We start from the raw sequence: 17,295 nt of genomic DNA on the forward strand, positions 1-17,295 counted from the left end.
ATAACGCTCAAACTACCGCACAATTGCACTCATCTCACATGCTAGTAAAGTAATGCTCAAAATTCTCCAAGCCAGGCTTCAGCAATACGTGAACCGAGAACTTCCAGGTGTTCAAGCTGGTTTTAGAAAAGGCAGAGGAACCAGAGATCAAATTGCCAATATCCGCTGGATCATTGAAAAAGCAAGAGAGTTCCAGGAAAACATCTATTTCTGCTTTATTGACTATGTCAAAGCCTTCGACTGTGTGGATCACAATAAACTGTGGAAAATTCTGAAAGAGATAGGAATACCAGACCAGCTGACCTGCCTCTTGAGAAACCTGTATGCAGGTCAGGAAGCAACAGTTAGAACTGGACATGGAACAACAGACTGGTTCCAAATAGGGAAAGGAGTACGTCAAGGCTGTATATTGTCACTCTGCTTATTTAACTTATATGCAGAGTACATCATGAGAAACGCTGGGCTGGAAGAAGCACAAGCTGGAATCAAGATTGCCGGGAGAAATATTAATAACCTCAGATATGCAGATGACACCACCCTTATGGCAGAAAGTGAAGAACAACTACTAAGCCTCTTGATGAAAGTGAAAGAGGAGAATGAAAAAGTTGGCTTAAAGCTCAACATTCAGAAAACTAAGGTCATGGCATCTGGTCCCATCACTTCATGGGAAAGAGATGGGGAGACAGTGGAAACAGTGTCAGACTTTATTTTGGGGGGCTCCAAAATCATTGCAGATGGTGACTGCAGCCATGAAATTAAAACCGCCTGCTCCTTGGAAGGAAAGTTATGACCAACCTAGATAGCATATGAAAAAGCAGAGACATTACTTGGCCAACAAAGGTTCGTCTAGTCAAGGCTATGGTTTGTGGTCATGTATGGATGTGAGAGTTGGACTGTGAAGAAAGCTGAGCACTGAAAAATTGATGCTTTTGAACTGTGGTGTTGGAGAAGACTCGAGAGTCCCTTGTACTGCAAGGAGGTCAAACCAGTCCATCCTAAAGGAGATAAGTCCTGGGTGTTCATTGGAAGGACTGACTCTGAAGCTGAAACTCCAATACTTTGGCCACCTCATGCGAAGAGTTGACTCATTGGAAAAGACCCTGATGCTGGGAGGGATTGGGGGCAGGAGGAGAAGGGGACGACAGAGGATGAGATGGCTGATGCATCACCGACTCAATGGACATGAGTTTGAGTAAACTCCGGGAGTTGGTGATGGACAGGGAGGCCTGGCGTGCTGCGATTCATGGGGTCGCAAAGAGTCGGACACGACTGAGTGACTGAACTGAACTGAACTGAAGGAGCGGAGATTAAGTGGGGAACAGAAAAAATGTTAAGGAATAATGGCTCAAAATTCTAAATTTGATGGTCTGTGAAGAGGGAGAGATTATATACTGAGGAACAGAGAATGACAGCAAGAACTCTCCTGGTGGCCCAGGGGTTGAGACGTCTCACTCCCAAAGCAGGGGCAGGTCCAGTCCCCGCCTGGGAACTAGAGCCCACACGCCACGGCTAAGAGTTCACATGGGTCATCTAAGAGCAAAGTCAAATAAATAAATAAAAATAAAATTTGTGAAAAGAATGGCAGACTTTTTTGGGAAATAGTATGAGCTAAAAGATCAACATCCTTAAAATACCAAAATGAAGAAAGCATAACCGTTGGGACCTCCTTGGCGGTTCAGTGATTAAGACTGTACTTCCAGTGCAGGGGGTGCAGGTTCAGTCCTTGGTTGGGGAACTAAGACCCCATGTGCTTCTGGTGCAGCCAAAAAAACAAAAAACTGTCAACCTGAAAAATTTGCATTCAGAGAAAATATCTTATCAGAGGCAAAGTAAATATTTATTAAAATATACAAAATCTGAGAGTCTGACTTTCACTGCAAGAAAGTTTCAAGAGTTTTTTCCAGCCGAAGGAAGATGATACCAGAAGAAATCTGGATCCGTACAAATAGTGAAGGGGACCAGTAAGGGGGGCCACATGAGTCAGAGAGAGACTGGAGAATACGTAAAGCACTTGAAAAGGTACTTGCTGTTTAAGCAGAGATAATAATATGGATCAGAAGACTCAGCATTATTATGATGTCAGTTCTCCCCAGATGGAGCAGTAGATTCAATGCGATTCAATCAAAGTCTTGGCGGGAGTGTTTCAGAAATTGACGAACTGAGCATAAAATTGATAGGGAAACGCAGAGGCCCTAGAATAACCCAGAGCATCTTTGGAAAAGCAGAGCAGCGTCAGCAGGCGTGCATGACCTAACGTGTAGGCCTGGTGTGGAGGCGCTGCGGTTAAGAACTGGCGGCCTGGACGTGGAGACACACACAGACGGAAGACCAGGACGGGGCCCATCAGAGACCCGCACACTTGGGCCCGCGGCCTGGACCAGGTGCGGAGGCTTCCGCTGGGGACACAGCGGACAGGGGAGCAACCACGTGAGGGAAAGTGACCACCGGCTCCCTTCATCCCCTGGACGGGAATCAATTCAACATGCACCCTAAACGAAAAATGTGAGCGCTCCAATGATAAACCAAAAATGTGAGAGCTCCAATGATAGGCCAAAAATGTGAGAGAAAAAAAAACAAGAGGAATCCCTGTGACCTGTTATCTCACAACCACTCACCTGGCAGGTGGCTCACTCGGAGGCTGACCAGCCCACAAGGGCTGGGGAGGGGTGGGGATGGACCCCTTTGGAAACAGGTCAGCAGTTTTGTGAAAGTTACATGTACCTGTCTGCCCGCCCACCCAGGAAACCCCAGGCCTGTGTCTCCCCACCTCCTGCAGCACGGCACCCTGTCCAACCCCAGCAGGGGTTAAATGAGAGGAACTGTTGTCCAGATTTCATAACAGAGCATTTGTCTGAAGTCAGTGTAGTTATTTAAAAGTTCTGTGTCCAGTGAAATTAACTATGAAAAGTAAAAACAAAAAAAATTTTTTCTAGCTTTCTCATTTAAATCTTTGCATCTTTTGGAAACATTTTAAGTTTTTTGTATATATATATATTTATATTATCTAATTTTCATTTGTTGAATTTCTACCGAGTCCGTGAATTATATCTTAAAATGTTTTTTGACGTTAGTGAATGTGATCGCTTTCATTAAAACTCTCCGCCTACACAACAACTACTGTGCCCACAGGACCCCGCGAGGCTGATTGAAGTTGAGTGCCTGGAGTATGAATTGGAAGCTGTAAGACTGGAAAATAAAATTAAAACCTACCCCCGAGAGGCTGTGGAGGTAAGCTGTGGACCAGGGGCCGGAGCGGACGCCGAGCCCTTGTGCAGGCGCCGGGACCCTGTGTGTGGACTTGGCACCCGGTTTGAGGAGGGGCCCTGCTGGGCACGGGCCGGCCTCCTGTGCCCCGGTCTCCCCTGTGAGCGTGGCGTCTCTGGGAGGAAGCCCGGGGGCCGGGCGGCCCTGCCCTGCTGAGGCCAGCTGACGTCCTCCCGCTTGGCCCTGGCCCCGCAGCTCCTGGGCCCACCCTGGCTGGCAGGCCTGTGGCTTCATGCAGCCTGTTCCCGGGGCAGCAGCTGGGGGCTGGGATGAGATGGGCCTCCAGCCAGGCCCTCGCGTGGCCTGTGTGGAACAGCCCACCCTCAGCACGCTGATAACACGTGCCCTTGGTGAACACCGAGTCCCCCGAGGGCCCTTGCCACCCTGACTCAGGTCCAGGCAAACAGGCATGCCCCTGCCCTAGTGCAGGGCCTGAGGGGCTCCAGGGAAGTGGTGAGGTCATCTCAGGCACGGGGAGGTGGGGACCCCTGGGGGGTTAAGGGGAGACCCCTGGGAGGGTGGCAGGAGGGTGGGAAGGGAGGAGAGGGGGCCCCGAGGCCTGGCAGAGGCAGGTTCAGAGGACCCTGGCGAGCGTTGCTCCCTTGGTACCCACCTTGGAGACCATGGGCTTGTCTAGAATGTTCCACTGGGGGTTGTGGGGGGTGCTGGCGACCACAACAGCGTGAGCTCCGCAGCCTGTCTGCCCAGCGCAGTGGGGCGTGGTCCGGCAGCCACTGCAGAGAAGGAACCCAGCGATAGCCGTGTCTGTGACAGAATCCTGACGTTGAGAAAGGGAGCCAGAGTGCATTGGAACAGGATGAGGGCGGCTGGCGTTGCTCTGGGGCCCTGGTGCCCACTCCCTGGACCGGCTCCCGTGACCCCTGCCCCAGCCCTGCGCGGCCCGGCCCGGGAGGAGCTCTGCCAGTGGATGAGCAGCCCAGCGGGGGCTCTGGGCCAGTTCATGCGCTCTCTTTGGGCCTGGGCTGTCCCCGCCAGCGCTGACCTTCTCAAGGGAGGCCGTGGCTACCTGCTGGCCGCCTGCAGGTGCTGGCAGGTGGTGTGGTGGGGCCGCAGGGCTGTATCTTCTGCCTCTGCCGGCCGAGGGCTCTTCAGGGGCACCGACCAGTTCACGAGGCTTTGACAGATGCTTCTTGGCAGTCAGGAGGCTCGGGGTCTGAACCCCACACCTGCTCTAAACCCCGTGACCCGGGAGCAGCACTAGGGCAGGCCCCCTGGAGCCAGAAGCCAGGCCCCCAGACTCGGCTGGGTTCAGGAGCCCGGGCAGCCCCGGAGGGCACTGAGGCCACTGCACAGGCTGAGTCTGGCCGGCCCCTGTCTGTTGGGCAGGGCGCATGGAGCACAGGCTCCAGGAGCTGTTCTTTGGGCAGTGGCCGTTGACGGGCCACGGGCGCCGTGAGTACACAGGGCCGGGAGGCAAGCAGCCTCGCGCAGAGGGGTCACAGAGCAGAGCCTGGCACGGCACGCAGTGCCCGTCCGAGGGCAGATCCGACGGAGCCAGGGCCCTCTCCAAGAGATCATGCGGGCCGCGTCCACCGGCAGACTCAGACCAGGGGCCGGGCCCACCTGCGTCATCCGGGGCTCGGGGGCGGGCTGGGGCTGCCCGGGCTGGCCGGCCTCACACCCGGGCGGCTGTGCTGTGGGCAGGCCCAGCTGGACATCGTGCAGAGACTGGACGTCACGCTGCAGCGGGCCGTGCGCCTGGGCGAGCCCCGGCTCGTCCACACTGTGTGCGCCACCCAGTGGAACGCGTGCCTCCCGCTGCTGCAGCACAACCTGCGTCACCACCTGCGGAGGCCGCTGACCAGCATCGCGGACGTCCTGGAGCAGGCGGACAGGTGGTGGCCGGCGCTGGCCCCGGGGAGGTGGCGGGGGGCAAGGCTCGGGGTAGGGATGGAATCCAGCTCCTCTTCCCAGAAAGAGGGCAGGAGCCCATGGCGTCCCCCAGAGGTGGCGGCTCCCGAGGCCGCCAGCCGTGGGGCAGGGCCCTGCAGGGCAGACGGGGACGCCCAGGTGGCACCCGCCTGAGCTCGAGAGGGGCCGAGGGGAAAGGGCTTCGTCAGGGGGGTCCTGGGCCGCGTGGCGGGTGACGGTGGGGGGCACGGGCTGTGGGCGCAGGCGCGGGAGGGGAGGGGCCGGATGGGTGAGCAGGGAGGCCTCCGTGTCTCTCCTCTTCTGCCCGGGCAGGACGCCCCCGGGGGCGGGTGTGCTGCAGGACGGTCCCTGGCAGACACGGGCCGCGAGATGGGGGCTCAGCAGAGGAGAGGCGTGCAGGGTCAGCTGGGAGGGCGTCCGGCTGCAGGGAGGGGCCGTGGGGAGCTGCCCCGCCCCCATCTGCCTCGGAGACGAGCTGCGCTGTGTGCTGAGGCGCTCAGTGGTGTCCGACTCTGTGACCCCGTGGCCCACAGCCCGCCAGGCTCCTCTGTCCATGGAAGTCTCCGGGCAAGAATACTGGAGTGGGTTGCCATGCCCTCCTCCAGGGGATCTTCCCGACCCAGGGATCGAACTCAGGTCTCCAGCATTGCATGTGGATTCTTTACCATCTGAGCACCAGGGAAGCCCTGAGATTAATCAGGGGTGAATTTCGTCGCCATCGTGAGCCCTCCCTTGGAGCAGGGTTCCCAGCAGGGGAGCCAGGGACCTGGTCGTCAGCCTGGGGTCTGGCGGCTGTCTGTACCAGCACCGTTCATTTCCTGCGGGCACTTGGGGATCTCGTCTGTGAAGACCTACATCTCTCTTCAAATCTGGGATTTTTACTCAGAAGGAGAAACTATTTTTAAATGAGTAAAAATCCCAGATTTGAAGAGAGATGTAGGTCTTCACAGACGAGATCCCCAGGTGCCTGCAGGAAATGAATGGTGCTGGTTGTGTGATAGCTCTTAGCCCAGGCTCCCGCCTCCCTGCAAAACTTCCTTGTTCACAGCCCCACCCCCTCATGTGACTCACACCAAATTCTGGAGATTTCATGCAGCCCATTAGTTCTCTTTTATTTTGCAAATTCTCTAATTTCTTCCTCTTTAGCCTATATTTTAAAATTTTAATGACATCCTCTTCCAAAATATCTTATTGTCATATTTGTTTGGTTTTTTAAATAACACCTAGTTGCCCTCCTTTTTTTTCTCTGACAGTTCTTTTTCTGATTAACTTTATTGTGATATAATTGCGTACAACAGAATGAACACATTGTAAGTGTCCACTTGCGGTGTTGTTTCTTAACCATGGAGGGCTGATGAATGCTGCTTTAACTATTGAGAGGAGCTCTGACTTTCCTCTTTTGATCTTTAATGTGGCGAATCACGCTGACTGGGTTTTGAGCAGTGAACCAGCCTTGCGTTCCCTGCACGGTCTCGACATGCCTGCTTTTCTCTGCATTGCCGGGTTTGATGTCCCTTAGTGTGGTTAAGGGTTTTGCGTGTATATTCGTGAGGATGTTGGCCTGTGATTTTCTTCTTTTGTAATGCTTTTGCCAGGGATTTGACATGAAGGTCATGCCGACTTCATTAAATGATTTGGGAAGGTGGGAAGGATTCCTTCTCCTTTGCTTTCTGAAGGAGTTTGTGCAATATTGGTGTTTTCTTCCTTAAATGTTGGACAGAATCCAGTGAGACTATCTGAGCCCATCTGAGGTGTTTCTCTTTCCATCCGTTCAACTCTCATGCTGTGGACCTTTCGATTTAAAGTGTAGAACACAACTCTTAACATCATGTCTTGTCAACAGCATGCAGCTCGGTCTTTTTTTAAATTGTGTGTGGTCGTCTCTGCCTTGTGATTGGATTGTTTGGCCCCTTTGGGTTTAGTGTGACTTCCAGCTTGTCTGCAGTCTCATCATCTGTTTCCTCCTGACCCTTGGGTTCTGCTGCGGCTCTGTCCCTGCCTTCTGTGAGGCTGCTTGAAGTTCTGCCATTGTGGTTTTCCTTCGGTTGGTTGGCTCATCTGTCCACGGTACCCCTAGGGCGGGAGGGGCGTCACTGTAGGGCTAACAGGGCACGTCCCCCTTCGCCGGGTCAGTGGGGGGAAGCCTGTCTGCCTGCCCGTCGTCCACCCCACTGTGTGGCTGTTGCTTGTCTTTTACTTCTAAATGTGTTATACGTACATCTTACAGTGCTGTATTGCTCTTAGCAGCTGGTGTTGTTGCTTTTAAAGAAAATTACAGAAAAAAAACATCTCTTATATTTGCCACTTCCTCGGCGACCCCGCAGGCGCTCCCCTCCTGCTTACCCTCAGATCCAGGTTTCTGCCTGCAGGTATTTCAGCCGGAGCAGCTTCCTTTATTTCCTCTTGTAACGCATGACTGCTGGTGAGGAATTCTCTTGGCTTTTGTTGACCTGAAAAATGGCTTTCCCTTACCATCACCTCTGAAGGTTATTTTCACCAGTTATTGGATTCTGGGTTTGTGGATTTTTTCTCTTTAAATACTTTGAAGACGTTGTTTTATTTTCTTCGTAGTTTTTGCTAAAAACCCAGGAGTTATTTTAAGCGTGGTTCTCCTGAATGTAATATGTCTTCCCCTCCCTTCTGTTTTCAGATTTGTGTCTCTTAACTTTTGCTTTCTGCATTTTGCTTATTACTTTGCCGACAAAGGTCTGTCTAGTCAAAGCTATGGTTTTTCCAATAGTCATGTATGGATGTTAGAGTTGGGGCTATAAAGGAAGCTGAGTGCCAGTGCCTGATGCTTTTGAACTGTGGTGTTGGAGAAGACTCTTGAGAGTCCCTTGGACTGAAAGGAGATCCAATCAGTCCATCCTAAAGGAGATCAGTCCTTTGAATCAGTCCAGTGAATATTCACTGGAAGGACTGATGCTGAAGCTGAAACTACAATACTCTGGCCCCCTGATGCGAAAAACTGAGTCACTGGAAAAGACCCTGATGCTGGGAAAGATTGAGAGCAGGAGGAGAAGGGGACAGCAGAGGATGAGATGGTTGGATGGCATCACTGACTCGATGGACATGAATTTGAGCAAGCTCCGGGAGTTGGTGATGGACAGGGAGGCCTGGCATGCTGCAGTCCATGAGTCAGTCACAAAGAGTCGGACATGACTGAGCAACTGAACGGAACTGATTCCTTAGAGCCTTTTTTAAAAAGGCTTTCTTGGGGTTTGCTGATATACTCAAATATGTAAGATGATATTTTCATCAAATTTGGGAAATTACTGGCTATTATTTTTTTAAGTATAGTTCTGCCTCATTCTTGCTCTTTTGGGGGAGTATGAGTTACAACATTGAATAGTGTCTTAACTGATCTCTAAGGCTCTGTTCATTTTCTTCTGAGAATTTTTTTTTTATGTGGACCATTTTTAGAAATCTTGTTGAATTTGTTACAGTATTGTTTTTCTGTTTTATGTCGTGGCTTTTTGGCTGCCAGGTGTGTTGGATTCTTAGCTCCCCAACCAGGGATCAAACCCACACCTCCTGCTTTGGAATATGAAGTCTCAACCACTGGACTGCCTGGGAAGTCCTGGCTCTATTCATTTTTTAAAAATCTTTTTCAATATGTTCTTCTGGTGGGATAATTTCTATTGATCTGACTTCAGGTTCACTGACTCTTTTTCTGCTCTCCAGTCTGCTGTTAAGCTCAACCAAGAATTTTTTCATTTCAGTTATTACAGAGTTTGCTGTAATATTTCCTTTTTTCTTTACTGAGATTCTGTATCTGTTCTCTCATTAGCAATGTTTTCCTTCACCTTTTTGTACATATTTATTTTTGTATTGTGATCTCTGCATGAAGGACTCACCTGCTACCCCAGCGTTGGGCCCACCTCGCGTTTTGACTGTGGGTTTTACCTTCTCCTGCTCCTGGCGTCAGCTGCAGCTGTTTGTCATGTGCTGGACGCTGTGGCTGCTGCTCTGTGGAGTCTGTGACTCTGTGATCTTTTCAGGAAGTGCTGGTTTTTGCTTGCTTTTGTGGGCACTTCAGTTACTGGCTGAGAGGTGGCTCCCTGTTTCCTTGGCTGTGTCTCTGGAAGGTCATGGTGTTTTCCAGCCTGCACCGTGCTCCCTGCAGGCTCTGATGCACGTTCTCTTTGGGCGGGTCGAGAGCGCTCTTCCTGGGCCCTCACTCCTGGGGAGAAAGCCCGTGCAGTCTCGGCTGACGTCGGGTGAGAGAGCAACGCCCAGCTGTCTCCTCTCTGCCGGGCAGGCCAGCAACAGCTGGTCCGGTTCCAGTCCCAGTTCCACTTCTCCAGCCCCGAGCAGAGGCCCCCCTCTCTGGACTCCCTGCCCCAGCTCCGTGGGTCCGCACTCCGCCCGCGGTGCCGCAGGACACTGTCTCCAGGAGGCCGCAAGCATGGGCCTTTTCTGAGTTTCCTGCTCCAGGGCCCCAGGCTTGCACTGCCCAGACCTGGGGCTGTTGGGTCCAGCTTTACGCCTGGCAGAGACCTGGTCACCACTGGAAGCAGAGTAGCTCTGAAAATCACTCATTTCGAGTGCTCTTCGTCTGACCCCGTTGGTCCTGTTTTGGCAGGCGCGGGGCCTCTCATCTGAGTCAGCTCTGTGTACTGGCCTCATCTGCGCGGCCTCCTTGAGCCGGGGCTTTGCTGGCTTGTTTCTGGAAGGACTGTTCTGCTGTGTTGCTCTTCAGTCACTCTTGTCAGACTCTTTGTGACCCTAGGAACTGCCGCACGCCAGGCCTCCCTGTCCTTCACCATCTCCCGCAGCTTGCTCAAACTCATGTCCATTGAGTTGATAGTGCCATCCAACCATCTCATCCTGTGTCGTCCCCTTCTCCTCCTGTCCTCAGTCTTTGCCAGTATCAGGGTCTTTTCCAGTGAGTTGGCTCTTCACATCAGCTGGACAAAGTATTGGAGTTTCAGCTTCAGCATCAGTCCTTCTTCCAGTGAATATCAGAGTTGATTTCCTTTAGGATTGACTGGCTGGATCTCCTTGCTGTCCAAGGGACTCTCAATCAGCTTGCCTCAGCTGGTTCCTAGGGTGGTTCAGCCCGGAACGGGTCTCACATTGCGGATTCAGGCTCAAGCTGCCTGCCCTGAGCACACCCCGAGGCCCTGGGCCGACTCCCTTCTGCGGGCCTCCTCTCTCCCTGCCCCAGAGGGAGGGGACCCGTCACTGGCTACCGTCCAGGCTTCCAGGCAGACGCTGTGGACCCAGTCCCCTGACGGGAGCACAGACCTCACCCTTGGCCTCACCCGGGTGCTCTCTCCTGCCCACGACGCCCAGGTGCCCTGACCGCTGCCTCCTCACCCCCGAGGCCACAGCCCCAGCCTGTGACGCTCTCGCCTTGTTTCGGTGGGGGGTCAGTCCGTGGGTCCCCTCGCACTTTAACTGGACCCAAGTTATCGGCCGTGTTGATGCTCCTGTGCAGGGCAGAGGCTGTGCGGGGACTGCAGGTGCTGCTGATGTGAAGGCTTTGGGGAGACTTTATTGTTTTAGACGTGGGCGGCTCCAGCAGGGACGCAGCAAGAACAAGCTCCAGGCAGGACCCACAGCCCATGGACGCGTGGCTGTTCTGAGCTGGGATGTGTGAGCCATGGCCGAGGAGATGGAGAGACTCAGAGCAGAGCAGAGAGGGCCCCGCCCCCCAAGGCAAAGCCTGGGCCTCAGTTCAGTTCAGTCGCTCAGTCGTGTCCGACTCTTTGCGACCCCATGGACTGCAGCACGCCAGGCCTCCCTGTCCATCACCAACTCCCAGAGCTTGCTCAAACTCATGTCCATTGAGTCGGTGATGTGATGCCCTGTCGGCCCCTTCTCCTCCTGCCTTCAATCTTTGCCAGCATCAGGGTCTTTCCCAATGACTCAGTTTTTCTCATGAGGTGGCCGAAGTATTAGAGTTTCAGCTTCAACATCAGTCCTTCCAATGAACAGCCAGGACTGATCTCATTTAGGATGGACTGATTGGATCTCCTTGCAGTCCAAGGGACTCTCAAGAGTCTTCTCCAACACCACAGTTCAAAACCATCAATTCTTCAGTGCTCAGCTTTATAGTCCAACTCTCACATCCATACATGACCACTGGAAAAATCATAGCTTTGACTAGATGGACAAATGTTGACATTTGTCCGTGACTAGATGTTGACAAAGTAATGTCTCTGCTTTTTAATATGCTGCCTAGGTTGGTCATAACTTGTCTTCTAAGGCACAAGCGTCTTTTAATTTCATGGCTGCAGTCACCATCTGCAGTGATTTTGGAGGCCCCCAAAATAAAGTCTGTCACTGTTTCCATTGTTTCCCCATCTATTTGCCATGAAGTGATGGGACCAGATGCCATGATCTTGGTTTCCTGAATGTTGAGCTTTAAGCCAACTTTTTCACTCTCCTCTTTCACTTTCATCAAGAGGCTGTTTAGTTCTTCACTTTCTGCCATAAGAGTGGTGTCATCCATGTATCTGAGGTTATTGATATTTCTCCCGGCGATCTTGATTCCAGCTTGTGCTTCCTCCAGCCCAGCGTTTCTCATGATGTGCTCTGCACATAAGTTAAGCAAGCAGGGGGACAATACACAGCCTTGGCCTCGGGCGGCACTGAGCTCACTTGCTGGTGACGCTAGGAGCCCCCACGGTGCCGGGCACCCTGGCTTTCACGCCTCGGCTGGTTCTGGCACGGACCCAGCTGGCCCACCTGCTGCTTCTCAGCCCTGGTGCACCAGTGGTCTCTGAGATCTCCCGGGGTCCGCAGGGCCCTCCTCTTCGTCCCTCGTGTGGGTCCTGGCAGCAGGGCAGGCGGAAGGCGGGGCTGGAAAGCCCGGCGCCACCCCTGACGCCGTCTGTCCCCCCAGCCTCGCGGCCCAGCTTCGCTGCCAGGTGCACCTGGAGATGGCGCACATCGAGGAGGACGCGGACCGGCTGGAGCCTGCCATGGAGCACCTGAAGAAGGCCATGCTCCTGGACGGCCTGGGGCTCTACCAGGACAAGATCAAGATGGCCCTCAACCGCCTGCAGCTGTGCGCCACCTTGTACCAGGTGCCCACACGCGACGAGGACAAGGCCACCATGGCCATCGAGCAGGTGCCGCAGGCTCGGCTCCCGGGCGGGTGGGCCCGTCAGACCCCGAGGGCTGGGCAGGAAGCCATTCAGCACGTCGTCTCCCCTCTGCAGGCAAAGAAGGCGATGCCCAAGGACAGCGTGCGCAAGAAGCGGGCGCTCCTGGTGAATGCGGGGCTGGCCCTGGCCCCCGACACCTTCCAGGTCGTGCTCGACAGCGAGAACGAGGCCAAAGGTGCGCAGGTGCTCTCGGTGGGGGCGCCCGCCCGCCCGGACCTCCGCCCCCACGGGCCTCTGTGCCCGTGTGCGGCCTCCTGCCCCACTCTCCCGCCCTGACTTGTGGGGGCAGGGGGAGCCTGTCTCCTGGGCCATACGGCCCCGCCCAGCGGGAGGCAGTGCCACCTGTTTCCTTCCTGTCCTGCCAGGTGTGAGGGCCTCGGGCCCTGAAGGGCAGGCACCCCGGGCACACGGGGCTTGGTGTGCTGCACCCAGCGAGGGCTCAGGCAGGAGAAGCGGGCTGACGGGCAAGGGGCTTCAGCAGGGTCTCCGCCAGCCAGCTCCTGAAGACCTCGGCATGGGTGGCGGGCATTGGGGGTCAGCCTGGCGGCTCGTGCCGCCAGTCATTCTGCCCACCAGCTGCTCTTGGCGCCTGGAGTCCCCTCCCAGACAAATCACATTTAGCAAGACGTAACTCTCATGAAATCTAACCAGTCCATCCTAAAGGAGATCAGTCCTGGGTGTTCATTGGAAGGACTGACTCTGAAGCCGAAACTCCAATACTTTGGCCACCTGATGCGGAGAGCTGACTCATTTGAAAAGACCCCGATGCTGGGAAAGATTGAGGACAGGAGGAGTAGGGGACGACAGAGGATGAGATGGTGGGATGCAATCACCAACTCAATGGACATGGGTTTGGATGGACTCCAGGAGTTGGTGATGGACAAGGAGGCCTGGCATGCTGCAGTTCATGGGGTCACAAACAGTCGGACATGACTGAGCAACCGAAGTGAACTTTCATGAAAAGATAAAAAAATGTCCATGGGAGGCTCCGCCCCACCCTGTCCCGAGTCCCATGTGGGCTGGTTTCGGGAGTGTTCCCGACTTGCTGCGTCAGCACCCCATCCCGCTGTCCCTCTGCAGTTTCCACCGGGAAAACCCGGGGCCGCTTCACCTACCTGTTTGCCAAGGCGCGGCACCACACGCTCAGCGTGGACAAGGCCGTGGGCCATCTGCGGCGCCTGGGCGGCCAGAACGACAAGGAGCGGTGAGCGGCCCTGGGGGTGCGGGGCCTCGGGTCTGGGTGGACGTGGCGCTGGCCCACCCTCCCCCCAACCTGAGTGGCCCCTGGCCGGCTCCCCGAGCAAGCTGTGGCCTGCACGTCTGTGCAGGATACACATCTGGGCAGAGCTGGCCAAGGTGGCCCGGAAGCAGAACGTGTGGGACGTGTGCCGGACGGCCAGCCGCTTCTGCCTCCTGTATGACAGCGTCAAGGTGAAGAAGCCGGCCAAGTTCAAGCGAGGTGGGTCCCTCCAGCCACACACGGGCTCTTCCCAGGCACTGTGGGGTCACTGTGGGGTCCACCAGAGCTCAGGAAGTGGTCATGGGGCTGGAGCCTCCAGGCAGAGGCTGGGCGGGAGCGGCCCTCCACCGTGAGCACTGGGTCCGGCTGAGTCTGGCCTGCAGGTCCCTGGAAGCGGTGGTCTTGGGGATGGTGAGGACACGGGGGCATGCCAGGGGCCCCAGGGGGCAGAGACGTGGGTGTTGCGGGAGTGATGGGGGCTTCTTGAGGGGCAGAACAGCACATGCAAAACCAAGAGCTGCGCTGTCTGTTGGGGAATCAGCTGGAGGTTCGCTGAGGCCAAGCTGGCTTTGGGCAGCCCTCGCCGCCCCTGGGGCCCTGTGCTTGGGAGGCCTCCCAGAGATGCCGCCCCTCACCCCACCCCCCTTCTCGGGGACCATGCCATCCCTGAGAAGCACTTCAGGCTCTGACAGGCGGCACCCTGGTGTTGCAGGCAGGAAGAAGAAGGGCTGGGACGGCCCAGGGCTGGACTCCTGGGGCCACTCAGAAGCCACCCTGCAGAAGCAGGCATCCCCCACACTGCTGCGCAAGTTCGCGGAGGTGGGCTTCATCAGCGCCGAGGTGCGTCCCCTGTATCTGCACAGACGTGACCCTCAGCATCCAGCCCTGCTCCCCAAGTGGCCTGTTGCTTACGAAAGTTTTCCTGCATTCTTGGGAGGTTTTCTGGAAGAAAAACATGTCAAAATGTATCGTGAGGAGTGTTGATATTAATTGTCCTTTGAAGGAGTGTGTGAACTGTGAGTCCCCAGTGATGTGGGTCCCAGGGGCTGGTTGGTACTGGACCTGGGCATGTCCTGGCCCGCGAGTAGCTTCAGAAGCACTTTGAGTCAGGTGTGAGAGAGAAACCTGGTTTCTGATGTCATCTTGGAGGCTGCTGGGCCCACAGCGAGCCTGGCCCCCTCTGTGCACACGCAGAGACCCCAGGCCAGCCGGGTGGTGGAGCGGGGGGCCTGCACATGCACACAGCGGTGAGGCCGCTTGGGGTGGTTTCTTTTGGGGGTCGAGGGAGCAACCTGGCGTAACCCAGACAGAACGCTCCCGGGCTTGGTCAGTGAGGGCCTGCCGGTGACCTCCTGAGGGCCCGGCCAGTGCTGTGAGTTGGGGCAGGTGGGCAAGCCCAGGGCCCCAGGCAAGGCACCCGCCCCCGTTGTCAGTCCCGTCGCCCTGCCCAGGGGCCTCGGCCACCTCCGGGGCATCCGTGCATGGCCGCAGAGGACAGGGACCAGGACTCGGTGGCCCCTGCGGCGTAAGGGGCATGTTTGTCCTGGGGGGCTGCATCTCTGAGTCGCAGGTGTGTGGGGGAGGAGGTGTCCCCTGGGGTAGGGAGGGTCAGGGGTTGGGAAGGCCTGTGGGCACCGTGCCGGCCTCTGCTCAGGGGCCGCTGGCCACTCCGTCCTCCGCAGGCCACCGTCCACCTGCTGCGGTCGGAAGGCGTGCAGCTGAACGACCGGCCCACGCCCCCCGAGGACATGAGCCAGCACCCGATGGGCTACATACCCGAGTCCCCGGAGGACAATGCCGAGTGGATCACGTACCGGTAGGGGCGCCGCCCGCGGGGCTGGGGGCACAAGGCGGGGGCTGGGCTGAGCGCAGCGCTGAGAGGCAGGGGCCGCTGCCCAGCATGTCTCGTGGCTCACACCGGCGCCCGTGTGGCCAGTCTTTCCTGTCACTAGTGGAAACGGGGTGTGAGGGGGGTGGTGGTCACGGGGGAAGCTGTCCCGGGAAGTCCGTGATCAGGACGAGGGTCCGCAGGGAACCCGCAGAAACCTTGTCCACGTGAGAGGCAGGTGCCATTCAATCAGGAGAGCGGTGCTGTCGTAGCAACAGTATTTTGCTGTTTTCATCTGAAGTGAAGTATAAAGTGAACGTGGCAGTGAGTGACCGTCCACGGGGCCGTCCCGGAAGCCGAGGCCCTAGCTGCCCGCTGACCGCAGGGATGGGTCTGCCCCACTGGCTCCCCCGGTGGCCGGGCCCTCATACGTGCCCGCTGTGGGGGGCCTGCATGCCCTTTGCCCAGGAAGGGGTCGGGGAAGGACCCCAACTCTGTGCAGACGGCATTTGTCTGGAGGTTTCAGAGCACAGCCTGGGGCTAGGGCCAGGCTCTCCACGCCTGGAAGAGGGCCTGGGCCGCATCTGACCCACAGCTTTTGTACAGCCCGCCAACTCACAGTGGTTTTGACACTTTTTAGTTTGTGAAACTTAATAGCAAAAACGACACAACAGAGAAGGGACTGTGTAGCTGTCAAACCCCAGGGTACCTGCTGTCTGGCCCTTCACGATAAAGGTTCACCAAGCCTTGGTCTGAGGCCAGCAGGTGCCCGGTGTCCACGCAGACCGAGGAGGGCGGCCTGTGTGTGATGGGGCCAGGGAGACCGGCGCAGGCAGATGTAGAGGTGGACAGGCAGCTTGCAGGCCTTGGCCGGGGGTCCAGCCTCAGACAGGGATGGGCAGGGAGATGGGAGGGCCGGGGGGAGCCAGGCAGGTCCTGTCCTTCAGCGAGAACGACGGGCAGCCCCTGACAGGGCAGCCTTCTGAGCCCCGGCTCCAGGGACGGCTTCTGGGTGGCGTCCGAGTGCCGGCTCAGGCAGAGTCTGGCTCCCGGAGAGCCTGACGGATGCCTCCCGCAGGAACTGGATAGAGGGCCTCTCGCAGTACGCCATGAGCTGCTGGCTGCGCTCCGCCGACATCGGGCAGGAGCTCCAGGAGCCGTGGATCGTGCAGAACGCCGTGGTCTACGTGCTGAATCACAACCACCACCTCCTCAAGGCCGGGCGGCAGCGGGAGCTCCTGGACGCCCTGTACCACCTGCTGGGCATCGTGAAGGCCGTGGGCCACAGCGGGTGCGTGAGGCTGCCCAGGCTCCGTCCTGCCGCTGCCAGAGACCCTGGGCTTCAGGCTGGGAGCCGGGGGGCAGACGTGCGTCCCCTCGGGGGAGGAGCATGTGGGGCCACCAGCACCCAGCGCCCGGCAGCGATGGGGCTTCTGTCTAACTGGCTGTGTACCCCAGGCAAAACACGCACCCTCTCTGAGCCGCAGGCAGGCACGTGGGGATTGCTCGGGCGCCCTCATGCCCACAGGACTCCCAGCCTGTCCCAATCTGTTCCAAGCAGAGGGATTCTGGGAGAGGTTGGCAGAGGCCGGGGTCTCACAGAAACAGGGCTGGAAGCTAACCTGGGTCCCTGTGTTTCCTCATCCAGCTGAGAAGCATGAAAGCATCAAGTCAGGTCAAAGGTCACAGCTTTCCCTCATGATGAGCTAGCTTTTGAAGCCCTCTTTGTGTTTTCTGTTGGTTTGGCTTTTAGTCTAAACACTCAGATTTAAAGGTTTTCGACAGATTCTGAAATAGGAAGGCTCGCGTGAACCAGGACCCAGAGATGTCTGCACAGGAGCACACAGCGGAACAGGCCGCGGGGCAGGGGCCTGCCTGGGGCCCGCAGCGCTCCTCTGGGCACGACCCCGGCAGGGCCCCGGGACCACGGGGCTGCTGGGGGGCATGCCTCT

General features: G+C 56.6%; 1 protein-coding gene across 3 annotated transcripts in view; it reads left to right on the forward strand.

Annotated features, from left to right (window-relative positions):
* The window catches only part of CFAP46 (cilia and flagella associated protein 46), a 96,049-nt gene that overhangs the window by 14,794 nt on the left and 63,960 nt on the right, over positions 1–17,295 (forward strand). For all 3 annotated transcript variants that reach the window (XR_006270787.1, XR_006270788.1, XM_043476002.1), the window contains exons 10-18: positions 3,130–3,228; positions 4,930–5,120; positions 12,011–12,239; positions 12,330–12,450; positions 13,356–13,479; positions 13,604–13,734; positions 14,228–14,355; positions 15,198–15,331; positions 16,422–16,634. Coding sequence is in view for 1 of the 3 variants with exons in the window: in XM_043476002.1 (XP_043331937.1) it covers positions 3,130–3,228; positions 4,930–5,120; positions 12,011–12,239; positions 12,330–12,450; positions 13,356–13,479; positions 13,604–13,734; positions 14,228–14,355; positions 15,198–15,331; positions 16,422–16,634 (1,370 nt within the window). In the remaining 2 variants the exon portion in view is untranslated. The remainder of the gene's footprint in view (positions 1–3,129; positions 3,229–4,929; positions 5,121–12,010; positions 12,240–12,329; positions 12,451–13,355; positions 13,480–13,603; positions 13,735–14,227; positions 14,356–15,197; positions 15,332–16,421; positions 16,635–17,295) is intronic.

The sequence above is a fragment of the Cervus canadensis genome, chromosome 8 (assembly GCF_019320065.1).
Source record: "Cervus canadensis isolate Bull #8, Minnesota chromosome 8, ASM1932006v1, whole genome shotgun sequence".
Taxonomy (NCBI): domain Eukaryota; kingdom Metazoa; phylum Chordata; class Mammalia; order Artiodactyla; family Cervidae; genus Cervus; species Cervus canadensis.